This window comes from Mus musculus, chromosome 5 (assembly GCF_000001635.26).
Source record: "Mus musculus strain C57BL/6J chromosome 5, GRCm38.p6 C57BL/6J".
NCBI lineage: Eukaryota > Metazoa > Chordata > Mammalia > Rodentia > Muridae > Mus > Mus musculus.
The window spans coordinates 97,924,219-97,944,501 of NC_000071.6; the positions used below are offsets into that span (position 1 = coordinate 97,924,219).

The 20,283-nt window shown below is 38.9% G+C and overlaps 1 protein-coding gene across 1 annotated transcript in view; it reads right to left on the reverse strand.

Moving 5' to 3' along the window:
• Positions 1-20,283, reverse strand: part of Antxr2 (anthrax toxin receptor 2) — a 146,330-nt gene that overhangs the window by 39,531 nt on the left and 86,516 nt on the right. The window contains exons 15-16 of the mRNA NM_133738.2: positions 14,185-14,349; positions 13,869-13,949 (exon numbers count right to left, since the gene is read on the reverse strand). Coding sequence (NP_598499.1) covers positions 13,869-13,949; positions 14,185-14,349 — 246 coding nt within the window. The remainder of the gene's footprint in view (positions 1-13,868; positions 13,950-14,184; positions 14,350-20,283) is intronic.

Genomic DNA, 20,283 nt, shown 5'->3' on the forward strand with positions numbered 1-20,283 from the left:
TTTGATAGCAAACTACATTTTTGCCAATATAAATTCTCTTAAAAGCTTCCTTTCTGAGAGGTGATGAATAGGGTCCAGGGATCCCCACCAGGAGCAAAACAGGACAAGGTCCTTTGCATAGAGTTGTCTTGTTTAGTTTTCATATTAAAATATAAAATAAGAAGGCAAGTTCACATCCACATCCAAAAGAGAGGTGTATGTGTGCGGATGTGCGCATATATTTATGTGGTGTGTGTGTGTGTGTGTGTGTGTGTGTGTGTGTGTGTGTGTGTGATCTTTTCAGACTCTACACAAATGAAAACCCCAAGGGACAGCCGGATTAGAAACTTGTGCTAGACTGACACAAATCAGTGACCGTGTAGAAATCACGGATCCCCAGGCTCCCAGGAAGTAGTCTTTCTAGTTGCATATGGTATTAGAGCGGCATTAATTTTGCCTTCTTCTAACAAGACTCCTTCCCGACTCCTTGTTTTCTGTGCCCACATAGAAAAGAGCTTGTGCTTCCTGTGTGCACTAGCTCTTTGTCTCCTATGGGAATTAAAAGTATGGGTCAAACTATAGTCAAAGGCATTAAATCACACAACTGCTAAGCTCCATCTTGGTTCAATTATTCCTTATTCTACCTTATGAACTTCCTGTGGAATCCATTGCCCCTGGGTTGCAAATTGATTCATTCAATTTTATTAATCAATGCACACAAATTAAATAAAGTATATATGTATATCCTAGAGTAACATGCATGCATTCTGCATGCATGACAAATGCAGTTCCTCAGTAATGATGATTTAGTTGGCAGGAGAATCAAATTCAAAAAAAAATTCCTAAAGTTTAAAAGCACCTCCCCACCTATAGAATGGTCCTCATTCAGGTAGTTGTTCAAAATACCAAATGTTCTGTAAAATGACAGCTTGGAACTGGATGGGGCGGCATAGACTTATAATCCTAGGAGGGCTGAGGCAGGAGGATTGCTGCAAGTTCAGGATTATACAGCGATAACAACAAAACTGAAACAAAACAAAACAAAAACAAACAAACAAATAAAATTAGTACGGAAGTACATCATACTTGTTGAATGAGAAATCAAAGAACCTGAATTTAAGCAGTCTAGGCCTGACTACTTTCCAACAGTGAGACGCTGAAGAACGTAGTGAATATCAGCATCTCCTTATTTCCATACCTAAATGGTACTGATATGATGCTTAACGCTGAGACTATTGAGACAAAAATGAGATAGAATATTAGATAAACCAAAGATGGCATAGATACTTAGCTCCTGGCTGAAGTGGGGCTCTAAATCCTTCCTCTGGAAAGAGCCATAAACTCCCTCAGGAACTGCAACCCCTGCTTCTCTACACTAGCTACCCAGCCACCCAGCCACTCAAGCAGCTGGGAATCCAGAAATTCCGAGCCTTAGTGATTCACTCAAACATTCCCAAGAAACAAGGAAAGAGGCCTCTAAACACCAAAAAAAAAAACAAAAAAACAAAAAAACGTGTGCAACTGTGGATCCATAATAGTCTCAGTTCCTAAACCAAACTGGTGTTCTAAAAAAGACCTATATCACTTGCTGTCTTCTACAAGCATCTGCTGATGTCTTAAACCAACAGAGCTGCAGTACCACAGGCTTTCTTGCTAGTACTAACTCATAATGAATGACTACTGATGAATGCAGAACCCATCAGTAGAGGCTGAGGAAAAAAAGAAAAAACCATTTCCTCTGCACACCTCAATCTGAGAGGCTTCCGAGAGCAGAGTCCTAACCTCCTTTGTAGTGTGTGATCACTGACCATTCGAAACTTTTGTGGGCTCTTCAGAGCCTATAAATTAAATCTACACTGTTGGCATCAGAGGGCTTTTACATCTGCAATAGTTACTGTATATAAATTAAGCCAGGAGATGAATGAATAGAATATTTCATTTCTGTATTTTTTCTATGTTCTATGTAAAGCACTCATAAAAAGAAATAAAACACTGCAAAATAATACCATCTACTTCAACATCCAATTTGTGGCTCTAAATCTGTTCACCATCAACAATGCCTGCCCCCCTACCCCCACCCCAGAACAAACCATACTTCTGAAGTTTAAGTCACTTCTATCAGCTCAAGGTCTATGTAGGAGAGCTACAATTATTCCATAAATTACATATATATATATATGAGTTATTAATACTGATGTTGAGCCCTTAATTTGCCATTCGTGTATATATATTGCCACTGTTTTTTTTTTTTAATCCAAACACATGGAGAACAATCCTGAAAAATTATCTCAGAAGTTCATAGTCCTATCTAGTTTTGAAAGATCTTCCCTTGAAGATTTACATGCCATTTTTGGCAGCCAGAAATGCTAATAAATATCATAAGTTGTTAGTTATAACTTGTCATTGAAAAGTAACACAGAACGCTGCCACAAACGTAAAGGGTAAGAGGTAAAAGTTAACAGTAAGTTTCAGAAGGAAGGGAGAGGGGATTTTAAGAATAAGTTTATTTACTTCAGATATGATCAGGACTGCAAAAGTTAAAAATGCATCATTTGTTGTCTTTTATCGAAACAAGCCTGTCATGTCCTGATTTCTTAAATAGTGTTCAGAGAAATAATATTTCTTCTTTCTTCATCTGCTTTCTTCTGTCTTTTTCCTCTTCCTTACTCTAGCTCTGATCCTCAGCCTTCTGTCACCCCACAATCTGGCATCTACCCTGACATCAGTGAGCTATTTAGTATTCAGGTAACCATGAAAGTAACATTACTCAGACTTACTGCTTCTGCTGTATCTAGAGTTTTTATTTGGGTTTATTGTTACTTGCTCATCATTTCTGCATGCTCACAGCAACTGTCAAAAGGTGAAGGCCTGAATATTAACCTAAGTTAATACTGGAAAGATATAAATGAAAAAAATTATATAAGGTACACTCATGAGAGTGTATGCACGCGCACACACACACACACACACACACACACACACACACACACACACTTCTCTGCCTCCTAAAATTCTTATCTCATAAAACACTACTTGATACCAAGGCACGAATGGCAAATTAAGGGCTCAACATCAGTATTAATAACTCAGATTTAAAATTCTTGGCAATTAATTAAGATTAATGGCAAGAGCCATCCCTTTTCCCCCAAGGTAACAAATGCTTCCTTGCACCTCTTCAAACTTTTCCCATCAGCCCTTTGGGGCTCAGTTTGGGCTGTGAAAATAGAGGTTCGGGAACTGTGATCCTGTTCTCTGCTGCGTTTTGCAGCAGAGTTAGAGAAATAGACATGAGCAAATTTACAACCAGCAGCTCAGACAGCTGCCTCACTTAGCAGTTAATAGAAAAGGCTATTAGTTAGGGTCTAGGACTAGTTCATAAAGCTGGATTTGGAGGACAATTGAAGCCATTTTTCTGGACAGTAGGATCCGAATTAGACTGTGAACTTTCTCACCATGAAGAGCCAGTAATTCTGTAAACCAAAACAATGAGACACGGAGCTAACATAAGCTATGTGCTGGCCAGCTAGGTGCGTGATTAAGGAACACGGAGATTGACAAGAGCCTACACGGTTAGGCAGGGACTAATACAGAGCTAGAAAAATTTCAATCACTAAAAACTTTTCTTGGATTCAATAGGAAAAAAAGAGGAAGAAATGCTACTTTAAGCATAAAAGAAAGCCATACTGTGATAAAAGGAATTAATAAAAAAATAACTAATCTTCATCTATGCAGAATTCAACCTAAAGGGAAATTATTGTGTCATACTTGTATAATTCAGGGAAATGCTTAGTAGAGTTAATTATAACTTAAAATTGACCATCGTACAAAATCAACAAATCTTACCTCCATAAAATAACATTTTATGTACTGCTATTCCCTGCCATACCTTAATAAGAAATTATTCAAACTTGTCAAATATTAGAATTGCTTCGTCTTTACATTCACAGAAGCTGATTTTCAGGAAAGTGGGGGACAGTAAAATACGAAGTAATGACCATAGAAACATTTAAATCTACAAAGTCAAATGATGTATTTCTCACACATCACTAGGGTCTAGCACATACATTCCCCAATCATTTATTTTTATATAGTATAGCAAAACCAGAAGTAGCATTTGTATAAAGAATTCTGTGCATTGGATCTCTCTCATACATATAACAGAGTCTTAGGACTCTGTACCAAGACTGAGAATGTCAAAAGCTTGGGTTCCTTACTAACGTCATAGGAACCACAGAAGTGGGGTTGTGTCTAGTGGGTCTCTCCTTAGATGTGCCTTAAAGGATAGAGCTAATGACTGAGAGAATTATATAAGCAAAATCTGAAAGCCTCCATGAGTCACATGGTTATTAAGTTCAGTTAAACACAGATAATGTAGTGACAACTGGGCATCCAAGTGGAAAATCACATAAGCTCTCGGACATGCAGGTGGAAGTCGGGAGGGATGGCAAAATTGTGAACAGTACTCCTAATGGTGATAACAAATCATGGGGTTTCTCTGTGCTCTCTGGAGAAAGGTGAGAGGGCAGAGAGATAGACCAAGGATTCGAACTTAGGAACACAGCAAGGTTATAGGAACTGTGAAGGGGTTGAAGGGAAAGAGGGCCCTGCAGGAAACAAAGCAGCTTTTACTCTAAAATACTTATCAGTATGCTGTGTACATAAACATGCTATATGAATATTCTACTGCAATGCTCTGCAGACTTACTAACTCTGTTAGGCAATTAAATATGAGGAGGATTTATTTGAGTGTCTGATCCTCTCTTGGGTAGACTTTAAACTTATGGTATAAAATACAGTGAATTTATAATAAACTGCTAAGAAATCATTCCTGTCAGGAAGCGCTTTAGTAGAACATTTATTTTAAGAAGGGAGCAGCTTTATTTTAAAAGCCTGTTTCAAATCTGTAATTTTTATTTAAAACAAAATATGCTTAGTAATCAACCAAATTATGAAGTATAAATTTCATGTAGGTGTGTGTATGTCTATGAAATATATATTTGTAAGATACATATTTAGCATCCAGTACATTAACCAGCTTGCTAAGAAACATCATGTGAATTTAAAGGGTAGGAAAGTATTATTTCTGCCAAGTATTGTGATTAATCTATATACAGAAATATACGGTATACATCAAAGAATAAAATTAACTTGAATTGAGTTTGAATAAACTATCCAATTTCATTGTTTTTGAAAGGCATAAGAAGAAATAAAGATAATTTCATACAATCATTTAAAAGGAATTAGATATTATTTCAAAACAAGAAAACATGAAATTGTAACCAAATTAAAGGGTATTGGGGTGTATGTGTGTGTGGTGTGTTTGTGTGTATGTGAGTATGTGTGTGTGCATGTATGTGTGTATGTGTGTGTTTGCTATTTTCTCAGTTTGAAAAGTAAATTTTATTTACTTTACATATGAAAATCTTATCAGTTTCAAAATAACTATTAGATGTTCTAATTTTATTCAAGGTAAAATTAGTGTAAATGTAAATGTGACAGAATTTTTAAAGGTGAAATTACTAACAGATTATATGTATACATTATAAGAGATCTTATATTTTATTTATAAATAACAGTGAAAGAGAAGACATTTAGCAAGAACTACAGGCAAATAAGGAGTGAGAGAAACACCCTTCCCCAGGGAAAAGCACACAGTACCAAGTGATCAGTACAAAGCATACACTACCAAGTGCTAAGTACTGGAACCATTCATACAAGTACCACTATGCAGACTGAACAGATTTACATTTGGGGATGTATATGAATATATGTCTATGTATGCATGTGTGTATGCAAGTAACAATTAATGGAAAAGAAGCCATGAATTTGAAAGAGCAAAAGGAGCATGTGGGAAGATTTGGAAAGAGACAATGGAAATGGAGACTGTAATCATAATAGAATCTCAAAGATAAAGAAAGAACAAAGTATTTACCAAATTAAACAAAACCCTAAAAGCATGTGTTTATAGAATGAACTTAAATGAGCACACTTTGGTTTTTGGTTTTTTTGTTGTTGTTGTTGTTTTTGTTGTTTTTTGTTTGTTTGTTTGTTTGTTTGTTTGGTGTGTGTGTGTTGTTGTTTTTTTTTTTTTTTTTTTTTTAGGATCAAAATATACCTACGAGTGCTGGCACAGCACTTGTAATCCAGCATCCAGGAGACTGAAGCAGGAGGATGCCTGCGTGTTCAGGACCTACATAGTGAGTGCAACCATTCCATACCTACAAGGAAAGATTCTGCCCTTGGGAAAGAAAAGCAAAGGACAGAGCAATAAACGCTTTCTACTCAAAGAAACTTCCCGGAAGGAGCTGAGAAATCTTTTACATTAAACTTACAATTGGGCATCTGGCAGACCTCAAGGTATAACCATAAAACATTTTTTTAAAATATTAACCTATTTCAAAATATTTTCTTCCTCTTTAGATTGCACTCTGAGCCGCAAATTAAAAATCAAATATTGAACATAATAAAAATACAAATTTATAAAGTTTATAAAGTTTGTGAAGTGACAGAGTAGAGGTATATTTTCTCCTTTATAATAAATATTATATTAAGATTAAACAGAACTAGAGCAATCACTCAGCAGTTAAAAGCACTTTTTGCTCTTGAAGAGGAGCCTCATCTAGTTCCCATGGCAGCTCACACCTGCAGGGAACTCCAGTTATAGGGAATTTACTGATTACTTCTGGTCTCTAAAGACACGTGCATGAATGATGCATATACATACATTCAGAAGCGCACACAGACACACACGCACACACAAATACACACAGATACACACAGATACACACACAACACACACACACAATACACACACATACATGCACATGTACATATAGGTAAAATAAACAAATCCTGTTTTAAAAGATTCTATTTAGTATTTTAAAGGCAGAGGGAAATCTTAAAATGCAAATCTGTGCGGTTATTCTGTCCCCAGAGAGCTGACGTGTTCATGGCCTCAACACGATCCCATGTAAGCGCACACTGAGCTTAGAAAAACAATGTGCTCAGCCCTGAAAAACTGAGGTCAACTTTTGGCCTTTTATAAAAAATGTTTTTGCTTTGTTTTTGACAACATAATATAATTACATTTCTCATTCTCTTTCAAATCCTTTCATATAAACCCAGACCTTTTTACATATTAATGGCCTTTTAAAAAGTCAACTGCTATAGCATGCATACAGGTAAAGATTTAAATGTATATGTATGCGTGTGTCTATATATATATATGTGTATATATATATACACACATATATATTCCTGTATATACTATATATATTATACTATATAAATATAAATATAGTATAATATATATAGTATATACAAAGTATATATATTATACTTTATAAATATACTATATTTATATATATATAAATGTATATGTATGTGTGTGTGTGTGTATATATATATATATATGCATATATATATATATATATATTCCTCTATATACTCCTGAATATACTCCTGTATGTATTCCTAAATATAACCTGCTCAGTCCATTGTATATATGTTTTAAGAGCTGACTATTTGGAATTGAACAGCCAATTGGTGTGTTCTTCCCTGGGGAAGACTACCACTTGCATTTTTTTTTATTTTGCATTTTTTTTCTGTGCCGACGCTTATAGATGAAAGACAATTTATATTTCTAAAAAGCAATGTATATATCTAAAAAGGGGCACTGTCCTTATAAATAATTTTCTTTGTTAATTGCTAAAGTGCTCATTAAATAGTCAAGTATTATATATACGTTCTTTTTCACAGATTGGCCTAGCTTGGTAATTTATGTAATTGAATCTTTCATATCCTTCATCTCACTTTAGGAAACCAGAATGAATTAACACATACCTGTTAATTATATAGTTAAGAGGTAAATTTAAGCTAAGAAATGGCAGCCAAAGAACATTCTTTGTGAATGTTCATTTCCAGTGCAAGAGACATTGGTTGAAGACTTTTATAAAGATCAAGTACGGTCTACAGTACTGCAAACATTTCTATAACTACAGTGTAAACGTACATCCATCTATACAGTCACACACCCCTGTAGCAGTCAATGGGGTCGAGACATGCTCATGATCTGGATTATTCTAGTAGAAATTTTATCATGTATCAGCCAAAGGTAGTTAGTTGGGTCTGAAGAGATGGCTCAGCAGTTAAGAACACTGGCTGCTCTTCCAGATGACCCAGGTGTTATTCCCAGCACCTACATCATGGCTTAAAACTATCTTTAACTCAACTTCTGGGTGATCTGATGTCCTGTTCGTACCTTTACCTGCACTGCACAAATGTAGCACATAAATATACATGCAGGGAAAACCTGCAGACACATTACAAATATTTTAAAGAAAAAAGAGAGAGGAAGAAATGGCACTTTAAAAGATGTCCTGAGTTAAAGGTTGGACAGGGAAGCTGTACCCATAAAATTTCAGCTCTATGTTCACCTGAGCAAGACCTGCACCATGGCAGCACCAGCTGAAATGCCAGTGTACATGAGGAGCATCTCACAAGGCCCCAAACTTGGATGAAGAGCTCTAAGTGACCAATGGCTACTGAGAAAGGAAGAATCAATCTCCTCCAGGAAGGAGCCCGTAAGAGGCTATCTAACCCTAGAACTCTGTAGGAATCACAAGTACACACAGGCCATACTGAGTGGACTAGGCGGGTTATGTTTTAAAATAAATACAGAAAGAAATAATGAAAATGTAAGATGCTAAGGTTACCTGAGAGGCAGAGTTGGAAGTGGGGTGGGTTAGTGAGCAGGGGGAGGGGGAGGAGATAGGGGGTTTCAGAGGGGAATCAGGAAAGGGGACAACATTTGAAATGTAAATAAAGCATGGTCTACAAAGTGAGTTCCAGGACAGCCAGGGCTATACAGAGAAACCCTGTCTCGAAAAAATAAATAAATAAATAAATAAATAATAGTAAATAAATAAATAAGGAAGGAAGGAAGGAAGGAAGAAAGAAAGAAAGAAAGAAAGAAAGAAAGAAAGAAAGAAAGAGGAAATATCTAATAAAACAAAATCAAAATTTTAAAGATTTGGACTTTTCAAAAAAAAAAAGAGTTGGAAGTGTTCTCTAAGAAGTGTTTGTCTGATCATAATTGGCCTAAAGGACAATAATTAATTGTATATGTCATAGGGTTTTTTCAACAGTTTTATACTTATCTCTATATTTTCATTTTAATTACTGAAAATAGTATATAAAAGTATAAGTGTTTTGTGGTCATTAGGACTGACTTGGGCTAAAATAGGAGGTTTTTCTGGATCCCATAAAACATATTATAAAGCTCACCCATATGTCACAAAATACATAAACTAATTTTTTTAAAACAAAATGTATGAATGTAGTCATTTAAAAAGATGACAACAGCAAATAATAGCTGAGGATACAAAATAAAACTTTTTTAAGTTTAAGGTTTTGGCAAATGTATTTCAAAGTCTGAAGTCATTCATAGTATGCTAAAAACTATCGTAACTTCAGAATTATTTGAGTGAAAGATCAGTCTTCTACAGGAAACCCACGAGAGGTTTATGCCACAAACATGGTAGACAACAGAGGCAGGTGGTGGGAAGTCCTAATATGGAAGTGTTGGTCAGTTTGCGGTTGGCGTGGCTGAAGGGTGCACCATGTGATTCCTAAGCCCAGAGAGTGACATTTAGGGAGGCTGGGGTCACTGAAGAAGGTGCCATTCAAAGACAGTCAGGCCTGTTTGCTTAGCTATGAGGACTCAGAAGCAGGACGAACACAGCTGTGGACATAAATCTGCAACCGGGGATAATAAACCGGAAGCGAGCTTCAGCCATTGGCCTCTACAGTTACAAAGCTTTCTTGATGCCATCTTTGAAAGAAACTTGAGCGTCCTAAGATCGTGATGCATCTTGTCTTGGTTTTGCTATGAACTTTTAAAAAGTGGAAGAATGATGTTCTATCCATGTGGACCTCAGTCATTTGGAGGAATATGGAGCACGGCTGTATAATGTATAAGTGTTCTCCACATAGGAGGTCTGGCTTTACCTTGATATACACATGCACTACTATGGCACTGCCAACTCCAGCGTCTAACCCCAGGCCCTGCTCTTCGGCTAATCCTTTGCTCCTAAGCATACATTTATAAGACTGCTCTCATCTCAACATCATGCAGCCGCCTTACTGCATGATGGGGTATAATCACATGACTGTAGTCTTTACTTGCCAGGCTACTATTTTAGCCCATCCCATTGCCATTGTATAAATATACACCTGTGCACTAATATGAGTTTTTACAACTCTTTTGGTAAACATTAAACTAATTGATGAATTTTCTCTCCGCCGACACCGCCTCATTTTAAGGTACTACAAGTATGGAATCCTGACAAACAAACTGTTGTGCCATTCAATTTCCTAGATATTCTTATTTTCAGGGGGAGGGGGCGAGGAGAAGAAACTACCACCAGCAAAGCTAAATCCCATATTCCTTTGAAAAGAGAACCTTAAACTTCACATCTGCAGAGATAAGAAAATCTATAGAACGTTAGATGCAAGCGGAAATCCGTGTGTTTCAGGCATATTCTGGGATTCTTGTGTTGAATCTGTAAGTTGCTGCCTACTCACGGGTGAGTGAGGAGCCGTTTGAAGGTTAACATAACCTCAAACACAGTCAAGAAGGCCTTCAGAGATTTAATTGGTTTGTGGAACAACTCCAGCCTAGTGCTGTGCTTTCTTTTTTCTTTGCCTTTCTGCTTCTCTAACTCTCTTTTCATAGGGGAAAAAAATAAAAAGAGGACGCATGGTAATGCATCATTTATAAATTACCTTGTTATTGAGGGGGAAAACACACACACACACACACACACACACACACACATACAAAAAAAGAAAAGAAAAGAAAAAAAAACTGCTTTGAAAACCAAACAAACTCCTGCTGCGGAATCCAGCCCGTTTGATGGAGACCCTTCAAAAGAGTTCAGGGCTTAATGGAGGTTGTTTGTGCAGAGACTTCGATCTGTACCTGCTGTCCCCTGTCACTCCCTGGAAACTTGGCGGCAGATGTTGCAGCGGTAAGTTGTCTCTGAAGTGGCTCTCTGTCCTGTCTCCCCACCGCCGCGGAGTCAAACTGCATTAGATCTCCTATTTGTGCCTCGGGCAAGTTTGGGAGCGCAGCTGTGTCCACCCCGCTCCTACCTTTGGAGTTTGGGGCCTCCAGGCAGCGCGCGCGAGACCAAAAAACGGTCCTGCCGCTCTCAACTACCTCCGCTGACAATCGGCAGCGCGGCCGCCAGCAGATGTCGGGACAACCTGCTAGCTCGCACCTGGCCGCCAAACCAGCGACTCCCAGGACCCGGCGCCCGCATCAAAGCCCACGCCCGCCCGCCCGCAGCCCCGCGCGGGGAGCTCGCCCGTCCCGGCGACCGCTTTGATACTGCGCGCACCAGCTCCAGCCTCCGCATCAAGGACCCCGGGGCCGCGCCAGAACTAGGCCAGGGAGCCCCGTGGCCACTGCGCCCCAGCACAGCCTGGGCTCCAAAGGCACCGTGAAGGGCTCACTGCCCCACCTGCGGGACTCGCTGCAGTGCTGCACTCGCTCTCCGGTTTGTTTATCATACAGAGCTCTCAGGAGGCAGAATCTGCAATAAACTGTTCCTACCGAAATGACAAGGCTGTTTTCCAAAGCACAAAACAAGCTGCTGGATAGACTGGGGTTGTGTTCCTTGGAGCCATTAGTCAAACCCTTAGAAAAAGTGTGCCTTATTATCTGTCATGCAGCTTAAAGTCAGCCTCCCAGTCCACCCTCAGAGAATGCCGCTGTTTGGTATCCAGGAGAAAAGATATTCTTTATGCCCTGACCATGCAAATGAGGACGACCATCTAAATCCCGGAGGTTCCAAGCCTGCCTAATGTCTAAAATGAGCAAACTATTTTACAATCACACACACACACACACACACACACACACACACTCACACGCACGCGCTCACGCACGCTTCTGTACCCAACACCCAATTCCTCATAAAAGGCACAAACCAGTGTAAAACGATATGTTGTGTATAAGTGTGCATTCAAAGAAGATTGACGACCACAGGAGACACAGGAAAATAAAATGAGTAATAACACCAACTTACAAGTTGATAAATTTCAATTTTTTTTCTTTAAAGAAATTGACCTTAATATCAGATAACACTTGTTCCGATGAGTTAGTTGATATGATAGCCAAACTGTTTCAAAAGGAATTTAACATACTTACCTATGCTGAAAACAGACTGTTTATATAGAGTTCCTAACATTTAATAGGATAGTTTAGTGGAAAGTAAATTTTTAGAGCAAACTGATAATCAGATGAAAATGAAGATCTCATTCACATAAGTACAGTTCATATTCATATGAAGTATGTATATGTAAATTTAGTCAAGGTTTAATGTTTAACTCAGTTTAATCAGGTATGGGTGGATTTTAGGGGAGTAGATTTTACAAATATCCCAAGTTTTCCACAATAGCTAGAAGAGCATATACAATATTAGGAAGAGAACTGAAACCCCACCCCTCCCCCAATTATCTCCATTTACTCAATCCCCAGCACTTAATAAGATGGAAATTATTAACCATACAAACGAACATCTAACATGGTGAGGAACACCCTGAGATGAGGCTTGAAAGTCATTGTAATGAACGAAGTGAGTGAGACTCCAGCAGTCTTGAGAAGGAGAAAGGTTACAAGCAGACCCAGAAACAGAGCACAAGCCCACACTTGAATTTATGATGCATGAATTTCCATATAAAGGAAGTTTCTATCGCTAATGTGCCGATGACCTGGTAATAGGAGAGGCTGCTACCTAGACACACATAGCTCTCTCTCCCAGTGGTCTTAGCAGAGCACACTGGCCTCCCGCTGGAAAGTTCAGCTATATATTCTCAAGTTGTGTACCCTAACTGGCTGGCCTCAGATATTTCTGAAATGTTCCTAAATTGATAGAAGTAAAACAACAACAAAAAATTAATAAACAAATCTAAAATTCTTTTACACTTTAAACACCAAGTTAAAACTAGCTAATGCTAAGTGCATCTTGGCTTCACAGCACAAATGCTAATTTGATGGATGACTCCAAAGTTTTCAAGAGCAGCATGCCAGGCCTAAATGTGAAAGCCAAACTCCTCTGAGGTGTGCATGGTGTTCTCCTCAGTAGGAAAGGAAGGCCTGTACTCACACCATGAGAGCACGAGAGCATCATGAACAGCACTGGGTCTCTTAACCAGAGCCACCACTGGTGCATATGAGGAGGCTCTGAACAACTTTTCTAAAATTGTAGCACTAGGAAATGGTGCACGTTATTAGGAAAAATACTAAGAGCAGAATAATTCTTGGCAGATTTCTAAAATGAGAGCTTGAAGTGGAGTCCTTGATAAGGAAAAGACAGGCATACAGCACACTTTTAAGGATATGCATCTAAACACCACTATTACAGATTTCTGCAGTACTTCAAGCCTTCAGGACACCTTGACATATTTCAGAAACCAGACTGTGACCGCTACCACTATTAAAGGCAGGTAACAGGTTTATACCTAAAGAAACAGTTCTGAGGTGGTTTCCCCAGATCTCACTGCCACAAATGCTAGAAGAAAAAGACTTCAGATGCTAATTCCCAGTCTGTTTCTTCCGAAGGAAAATAACTCAGAACACATGCCTTCAAAGTCAAATACCGAAGCAATGAGCAGACTTACGACTTTAATTAATTATCTGGAAAGGCAGTGGTATGAAATTGGCTTGAAAAATGCATTCTGAAAACACAGAACTTAACAAGCACCCTATGTAACATGAACGTGCAGCGGTCAGCATCAATTCAATCCTGCATGCCCACAGGAAGTTTTAAGTTACTTTCATTACATGCCCTGCCCCCAGCCACCTTTCTCAAGAAATCACATACCTCATCACCTTCCTGGGGTCTCATCAAGGACACCCGGTCATACTGCTTCATGATCAAAGCCCAGAGTGCATCCAAACGACCCTAAAGAGATATTGGACTTGTAAACCTGGATTGCTTCATTTTTGTTAATCAACTAAGCAGGTAAATAAATAGAAAAACTTAAAGACTTGTGCTAAGAAAATATACAGTTGCTAAAGCATAAAAATGGATTGTCTACTATTTTATGGACCTTAGTCTTTCTCGGGGGACAGGAGAGACTGTAAAAGTGAAGTCCCCATTAGGTTTCAGCTATAGCACACAAAACACAGACACGTACCTTGATTGGCGTGTACCACTTTGTCTGAGGTGCCTGGTGTGTGGGTCTGGGTCGAGGTGGTCTGGATGGGATGGGGATCTCTTCTTCAGGGACCATCACCACAGCATTTTTTGCTTTCTCTAGCCTTGCACCTTCCTCTGTAGATCCTTTATCTCCCCAGCGGACCTTTAAAATGAAGGAGACATTGCTGTCAATCAAATCATCCCAGAGTACCAAGCTCTTATGCTGCCCACAGTCCTTTGATTCACCAGTCCGGTGTAAAAAGATAAATTAGTATACTAACTCCAGTTACTTTTCTCCTGAGCTTTAATGGGTTCCTTACCACTCATCATTATTATTTTTCCTGTATGTTTGGTTATATATGTGCATGTTCAAGTGTAGACATACATGTGTGGATGCCAAAGATCAACCTCAGGTTTCAATTCTTCAGGTTCCCTCCATCCTGGATTTTGAGACAAGGTCTCTCATAGAGACCTGAAGCTAGCCCATTAGACTGGGATGGCTGGACAGGACAGTCCAGACATCTTCCTGCCTGTTTCCTCACCATTCTCTTCTCTCTCTCTCTCTCTCTCTCTCTCTCTCTCTCTCTCTCTCTTCCTTTCTCTCTCTTGCTCTCTCTTTCTCTTATTTGAATATAAAGAATGCATGTGTATTTTCTTTTTGTAGTTCTTTTTTATGTTAATTTTTATTGCATATTTTCTTCATTTACATTTCAAATGCTAGCCCCTTTCCTAGTTTCCTATCCGAAAGTCCCCTATACTCTCTCTCTGCCCTGTTCCCCAAACCACCCCCTCCCGCTTCCTGGCCCTGGCATTCCCCTGTACTGGAGCATATAATCTTCGCAAGACCAAGGGCCTCTCCTCCCTAATGCAAGATAACTTCAAAAATATGACATCAGTTAAATCTGGGGCAAAGGCCTTCAAACCACTTCAAATATGGAGGCAATTTGTGGCTTATGTAGAAAATGCAAGACTATAGGGTTCAATTCCACCATGAGGGATCTAAGGTGCTAATGGTAGCATTTATTCACTGTGTTCATGTTTATTTAATCCATAAAAAATTGCAAAGAAATATATATTATGTGTTTTCCTTCCAGATGATTGAATTGTGGCATAAGTTAAGCAATGTGCTCAAAGCCACCACAGTGTGTACTGGCAAGGGTAAGGATTTGGATGTAAGCAATTAGAAATGAGTGAAGAAGTTTAACATGATTTTTGAGTTGTATGAAATTATATTATATAAGATAAGTACTCTTTAAAATTCTTTTTTATAATATTTGGATGATTTACAAAGTATAAATTTCCAGTTACAACATTTTACTTGTCAACGTAGCATTCTGTCTTTGGTTCTTTTGCTCATCTGAATATAGTAATTTAATAAGCAAATTCTTTTTTTCTGTTTTATTAATAAATATTTTCTTTATTTGCATTTTAAATGTTATCCCCTTTCCTGGTTTCCCCTGTGAAAATCCCCTATCCTTTCCCCCTCTCCTTGCTCCCCAACCTGTCCACTCCTGCTTCCTGGCCCTGGCATTCCCCTATACTGGGGCATAGAACCTTCATAGGACCAAGGGTCTCTCCTCCCATTGATGACCTACTAGGCCATTCTCTGATACATATGCAGTTAGAGCCATGAGTCCCACCAATGTGTTTTCTTTGGTTGGTGGTTTAGTCCCAGGGAGCTCTGGGGTTACTGGTTAGTTCATGTTGTTCTTCCTAGGGGGCTGCAAACCCCTTCAGCTCCTTGGGTCCTTTCTCTAGCTCCTTCATTGGGGACCCTGTGTAATAAGCAAATTCTTAACTGAGAAACATGATGTCTTAGTCAGGGATTCTATTCCTGGACAAAACATCATGACCAAGAAGCAAGTTGGGGAGGAAAGGATTTGGCATGGGAAAAACACAGACCATTATGGAATCCCACAAATTTTAGGTAGTTTTATTCTCTGAGAACTCTTGTTATTGACCAAAACCATGGGGATTTGGGTTGTTACTTTTCTTGACTTTTCAGTAAACAGAAGAGGCAAATAAGAGACCAACAATATATGACTGGGAAGTGGTCTCTGGAGGAGTTTATCCAAGCAGGAGCAGTGGGAGAATCCCAGGACATTACAAAGAGGAAACAAAAAGCAGAGAATATGAAGAGAAACTAAGACGAGTCTGTGCCAGGGAAAGAAGGTGTCCAAAGCTGCTAAGCTGAACTGAGGAGTAGGAAGATGGAAGGCTACTTTCATAGAAGGAATTATGCACAAGTTTTTGATAAAGCCATTTAGACATTTTAACCACTGCCACCCCTTGTTTATTACACTTGTAGACTAGTTTTTTTTTATTTCAAGTGGATCCAGTTGAGTTATTAAAATATATTTGTATCTTTCAGTTTGACCAATGACAAGAATGTTTGTTATGAGGTTGTTAAATTTCTTTGAAACATATTAAACCTTTAGAGCTAGATAGTGGAGCTTCCTTGTAGGGCTTTCTTCCTTAAAAAACAAAAACAAAACTCAAGAAGAACGAAGACCAAAGTGTGGACACTTTGCCCCTTCTTAGAATTGGGAACAAAACACCCATGGAAGGAGTTACAGAGACAAAGTTTGGAGCTGAGACAAAAGGATGGACCATCTAGAGACTGCCATATCCTGGGATCCATCCCATAATCAGCTTCCAAACGCTGACACCATTGCATACACTAGCAAGATTTTGCTGAAAGGACCCAGATAGAGCTGTCTCTTGTGAGACTATGCCGGGGCCTAGCAAACACAGAAGTGGATGCTCACAGTCAGCTAATGGATGGATCACAGGGCTCCCAATGGAGGAGCTAGAGAAAGTACCCAAGGAGCTAAAGGGATCTGCAATCCTATAGGTGGAACAACAATATGAACTAACCAGTACCCCCCCCCCCTTGGAGCTCATGTCTCTAGCTGCATATGAATCAGAAAATGGCCTAGTCGGCCATCAGTGGAAAGAGAGGCCCATTAGTCGTGCAAACTTTATATGCCTCAGTATAGGGGAACAACAGGGCCAAGAAGTGGGAGGGGTGGGGGGGGTTGTGGGGAAAGCGTGTGGGGGACTTTTGGGATAGCATTGGAAATGTAAATGAAATAAATACCCAATTAAAAAAAAAGAAAAAAAAGAAAGTATAAGATCATGATAAAAAACAAAACAAAAACAAAACAAACAAACAAAACAATACAAAACAAAAACAAAAAAAACAAAACAATACAAAACAAAACAAAACAACAAAAAAAAGAAACTTTGGAACTCGATGGAGGGTCCCAAGGTCCCCAGAGGACTCTCCATGCTGCAGGCGCCCTAGCACACCCAGGATCCTGCGATCACTGGTGGGTGGAACACAACATCTGTTCCAAGGAACCCAGACGGTCTTGTGCTAGCATGAACAGGGACAAAGGTCAAAGGCAGGCCCTAGCACACCCAGAATCTTGGGATCACTGAGACCAGTCTACACAGAAGAGCACATGGGGGGCAGAGGCAACAGAGCTTCTTGGACAGACAGGGTCTCTTCTGGCCTTCATCCTCAGCCAACAGGCAGAGCTGAGACCCATACCCCTGGATACCTTCCCTGCCAGAGGAGAGTCCACCTCCAGGGAGGGCTCTGACCCCAGGACTCAGGATGTGGATCTGAGCTCCTGACTTCTGTGCACCTTCCCTGCAAGAGGAGAGCTTCCCTGAAGAGAGTGTGCTAAACACTGGGACACAGCAGAGAGTTGGTCTCCCAGGAGTGCTGACAGAGTCTAAAGAATCACAGGAGGAACAAGCTCCAGCCAGAGACAGCTAGAATATCTAACACTGAAGATTACCAGATGATGAAAGGCAAACTAAAGAATGTTACTATCAGAAACCAAGACTACTCGGCATCATCAGAACCCAGTATGCCCACCACAGCAAGTCCTGGATACCCCAACACACCCTAAAAGCAAGATTCAGATTTAAAATCATATCTCATGAGGCTGGTAGAGTTTTAAGAAGGGTATTAATAATTCACTTAAAGAAATACAGGAGAAAACTGCTAAACAGGTAGAAATACTTAAAGGTCAAGTAACATATAAAGACAGACCTATTAAAATTACACCAGACTTCTCACCAGAGACTATGAAAGCCAGAAGATCCTGGACAGATGTTATACAGACACTAAGAGAACACAAATGCCAGCCCAGGCTACTATGACCAGCAAAACTCTCAATTACCATAGATGGAGAAACTAAAGTATTCCATGACAAAACCAAATTCACACAATATCTTTCCAAGAATCCAGCCCTTCAAAGGATAACAAAGGGAAAACACCAACACAAGGACAGAAACTACACCATAGAAAAAGCAAGAAAAACAATTAAAATAAATTTCAATTAAAAACATAAAATGTCTGTAGTTATAAGATTTGGGGCACCAAAATTTCTTCTGGGGTCTGGAGAGGAGACTCAGAAGTTAGGAGCTACTACTACTTTTACAAAGGAATCTTTGCAATGTAATTGGTGGCTGCATTGTTTGGGCACTAGCTAATAAAAAAGTCCTCTATTACTAAAAAAAAAAAAAAGAAGAAGAAGAAAAAAAAAAAAAGAAAAAGCAAGAAAGTAATCCTTCAACAAACCTAAAAGAAGACAATCGCAAGAACAGAATGCCAACGCTAACAACAAAAATAACAGAAAGCATCAATTACTTTTCCTTAGTATCTCTTAATATCAATGGGCTCAATTCCCAAATAAAAGACATAGACTAACAGACTGGCTACATAAATTGGACCCAACTTTTTGATGCTTACAAGTAACTCACCTCAGGGAAAAGGACAAACACTACCTCAGAGTGAAAGGCTGGAAAGCAATTTTCCAAGCAAATAGTCCCAAGAAACAAGCTGGAGTAGCCATTCTAATATCGAATAAAATCGAATCCAATCCAAAGTTATCAAAAAAGACAAGGAGAGGCACTTCATACTCATCAAAGGTAAAATCTTCCAAGATGAACTCTCAATTCTGAATATCTATGCTCCAAATACAAGGGTATCCACATTCATTAAAGAAACTATAGTAAAGCTCAAAGCACACATTTCACCTCACACAATAATAGTGGGAAACTTCAGCAACCCACTCTCATCAATGGACAGATCCTGGAAACAAAAACTAAACAGAGACACATTGAAACTAACAGAAGTTATAAAACAAATGGGTTTAACAGATATCTACAGAAAATTTTATCCTAAAACAAAAGTATATAATGTCTTCCCAGCACCTCATGGCACCTTCTCCAAAATTGACCATATAATCAGTCACAAAACAGGCCTCAACTGATACAAAAATGTTGAAATTGTCCCATGCATCCTATCAGACCACCATAGACTAAGGCTGATCTTCAATAACAACATAAATAATAGAAAGCCAACATTCATGTGGAAGCTGAACAACATTCTACTCAATGATAACTTGGTCAAAGAAGAAATAAAGAAAGAAATTAAAGACTTTTTAGAGTTTAATGAAAATGAAGCAACAACATACCCAAACTTATGGGACACAATGAAGGCAGTCCTAAGAGGAAAACTCACAGCTGAGTGCCTCCAAAAAGAAACTAGAGAGAGCACACACTAGCAGCTTGACAACATACCTAAAAGGTCTAGAAGAAAAGGAAGTAAATTCACCTAAGAGGAGTAGACTGCAGGAAATTATCAAACTTGGGGCTGAAATCAATCAAGTGGAAACAAAAAGAACTATTCAAATAATCAATCAAACCAGGAGCTGGTTCTTTGTGAAAATCAACAAGATAGATAAACCCTTAGTCAGACTAACTAGAGGGCACAGGGGCAGTATCCTAATTAACAAAATCAGAAATGAGAAGGGAGACATAACAACAGAATCTGAGGAAATCCAAAACATCATCAGATCCTACCACAAAAGGCTATACTCCACAAAACTGGAAAACCTGGATGAAAAGGATAACTTCCTAGACAGATAGGAGATACCAAAATTAAATCAGGATTAGATTAATGATCTAAACAGTCCCATTCCCTCTAAAGAAATAGAAGCAGTCATTAATCATCTCCCAACCACAAAAAGCCCAGGACCAGATGGGTTTAATGCAGAGTTCTATCAGACCTTCAAAG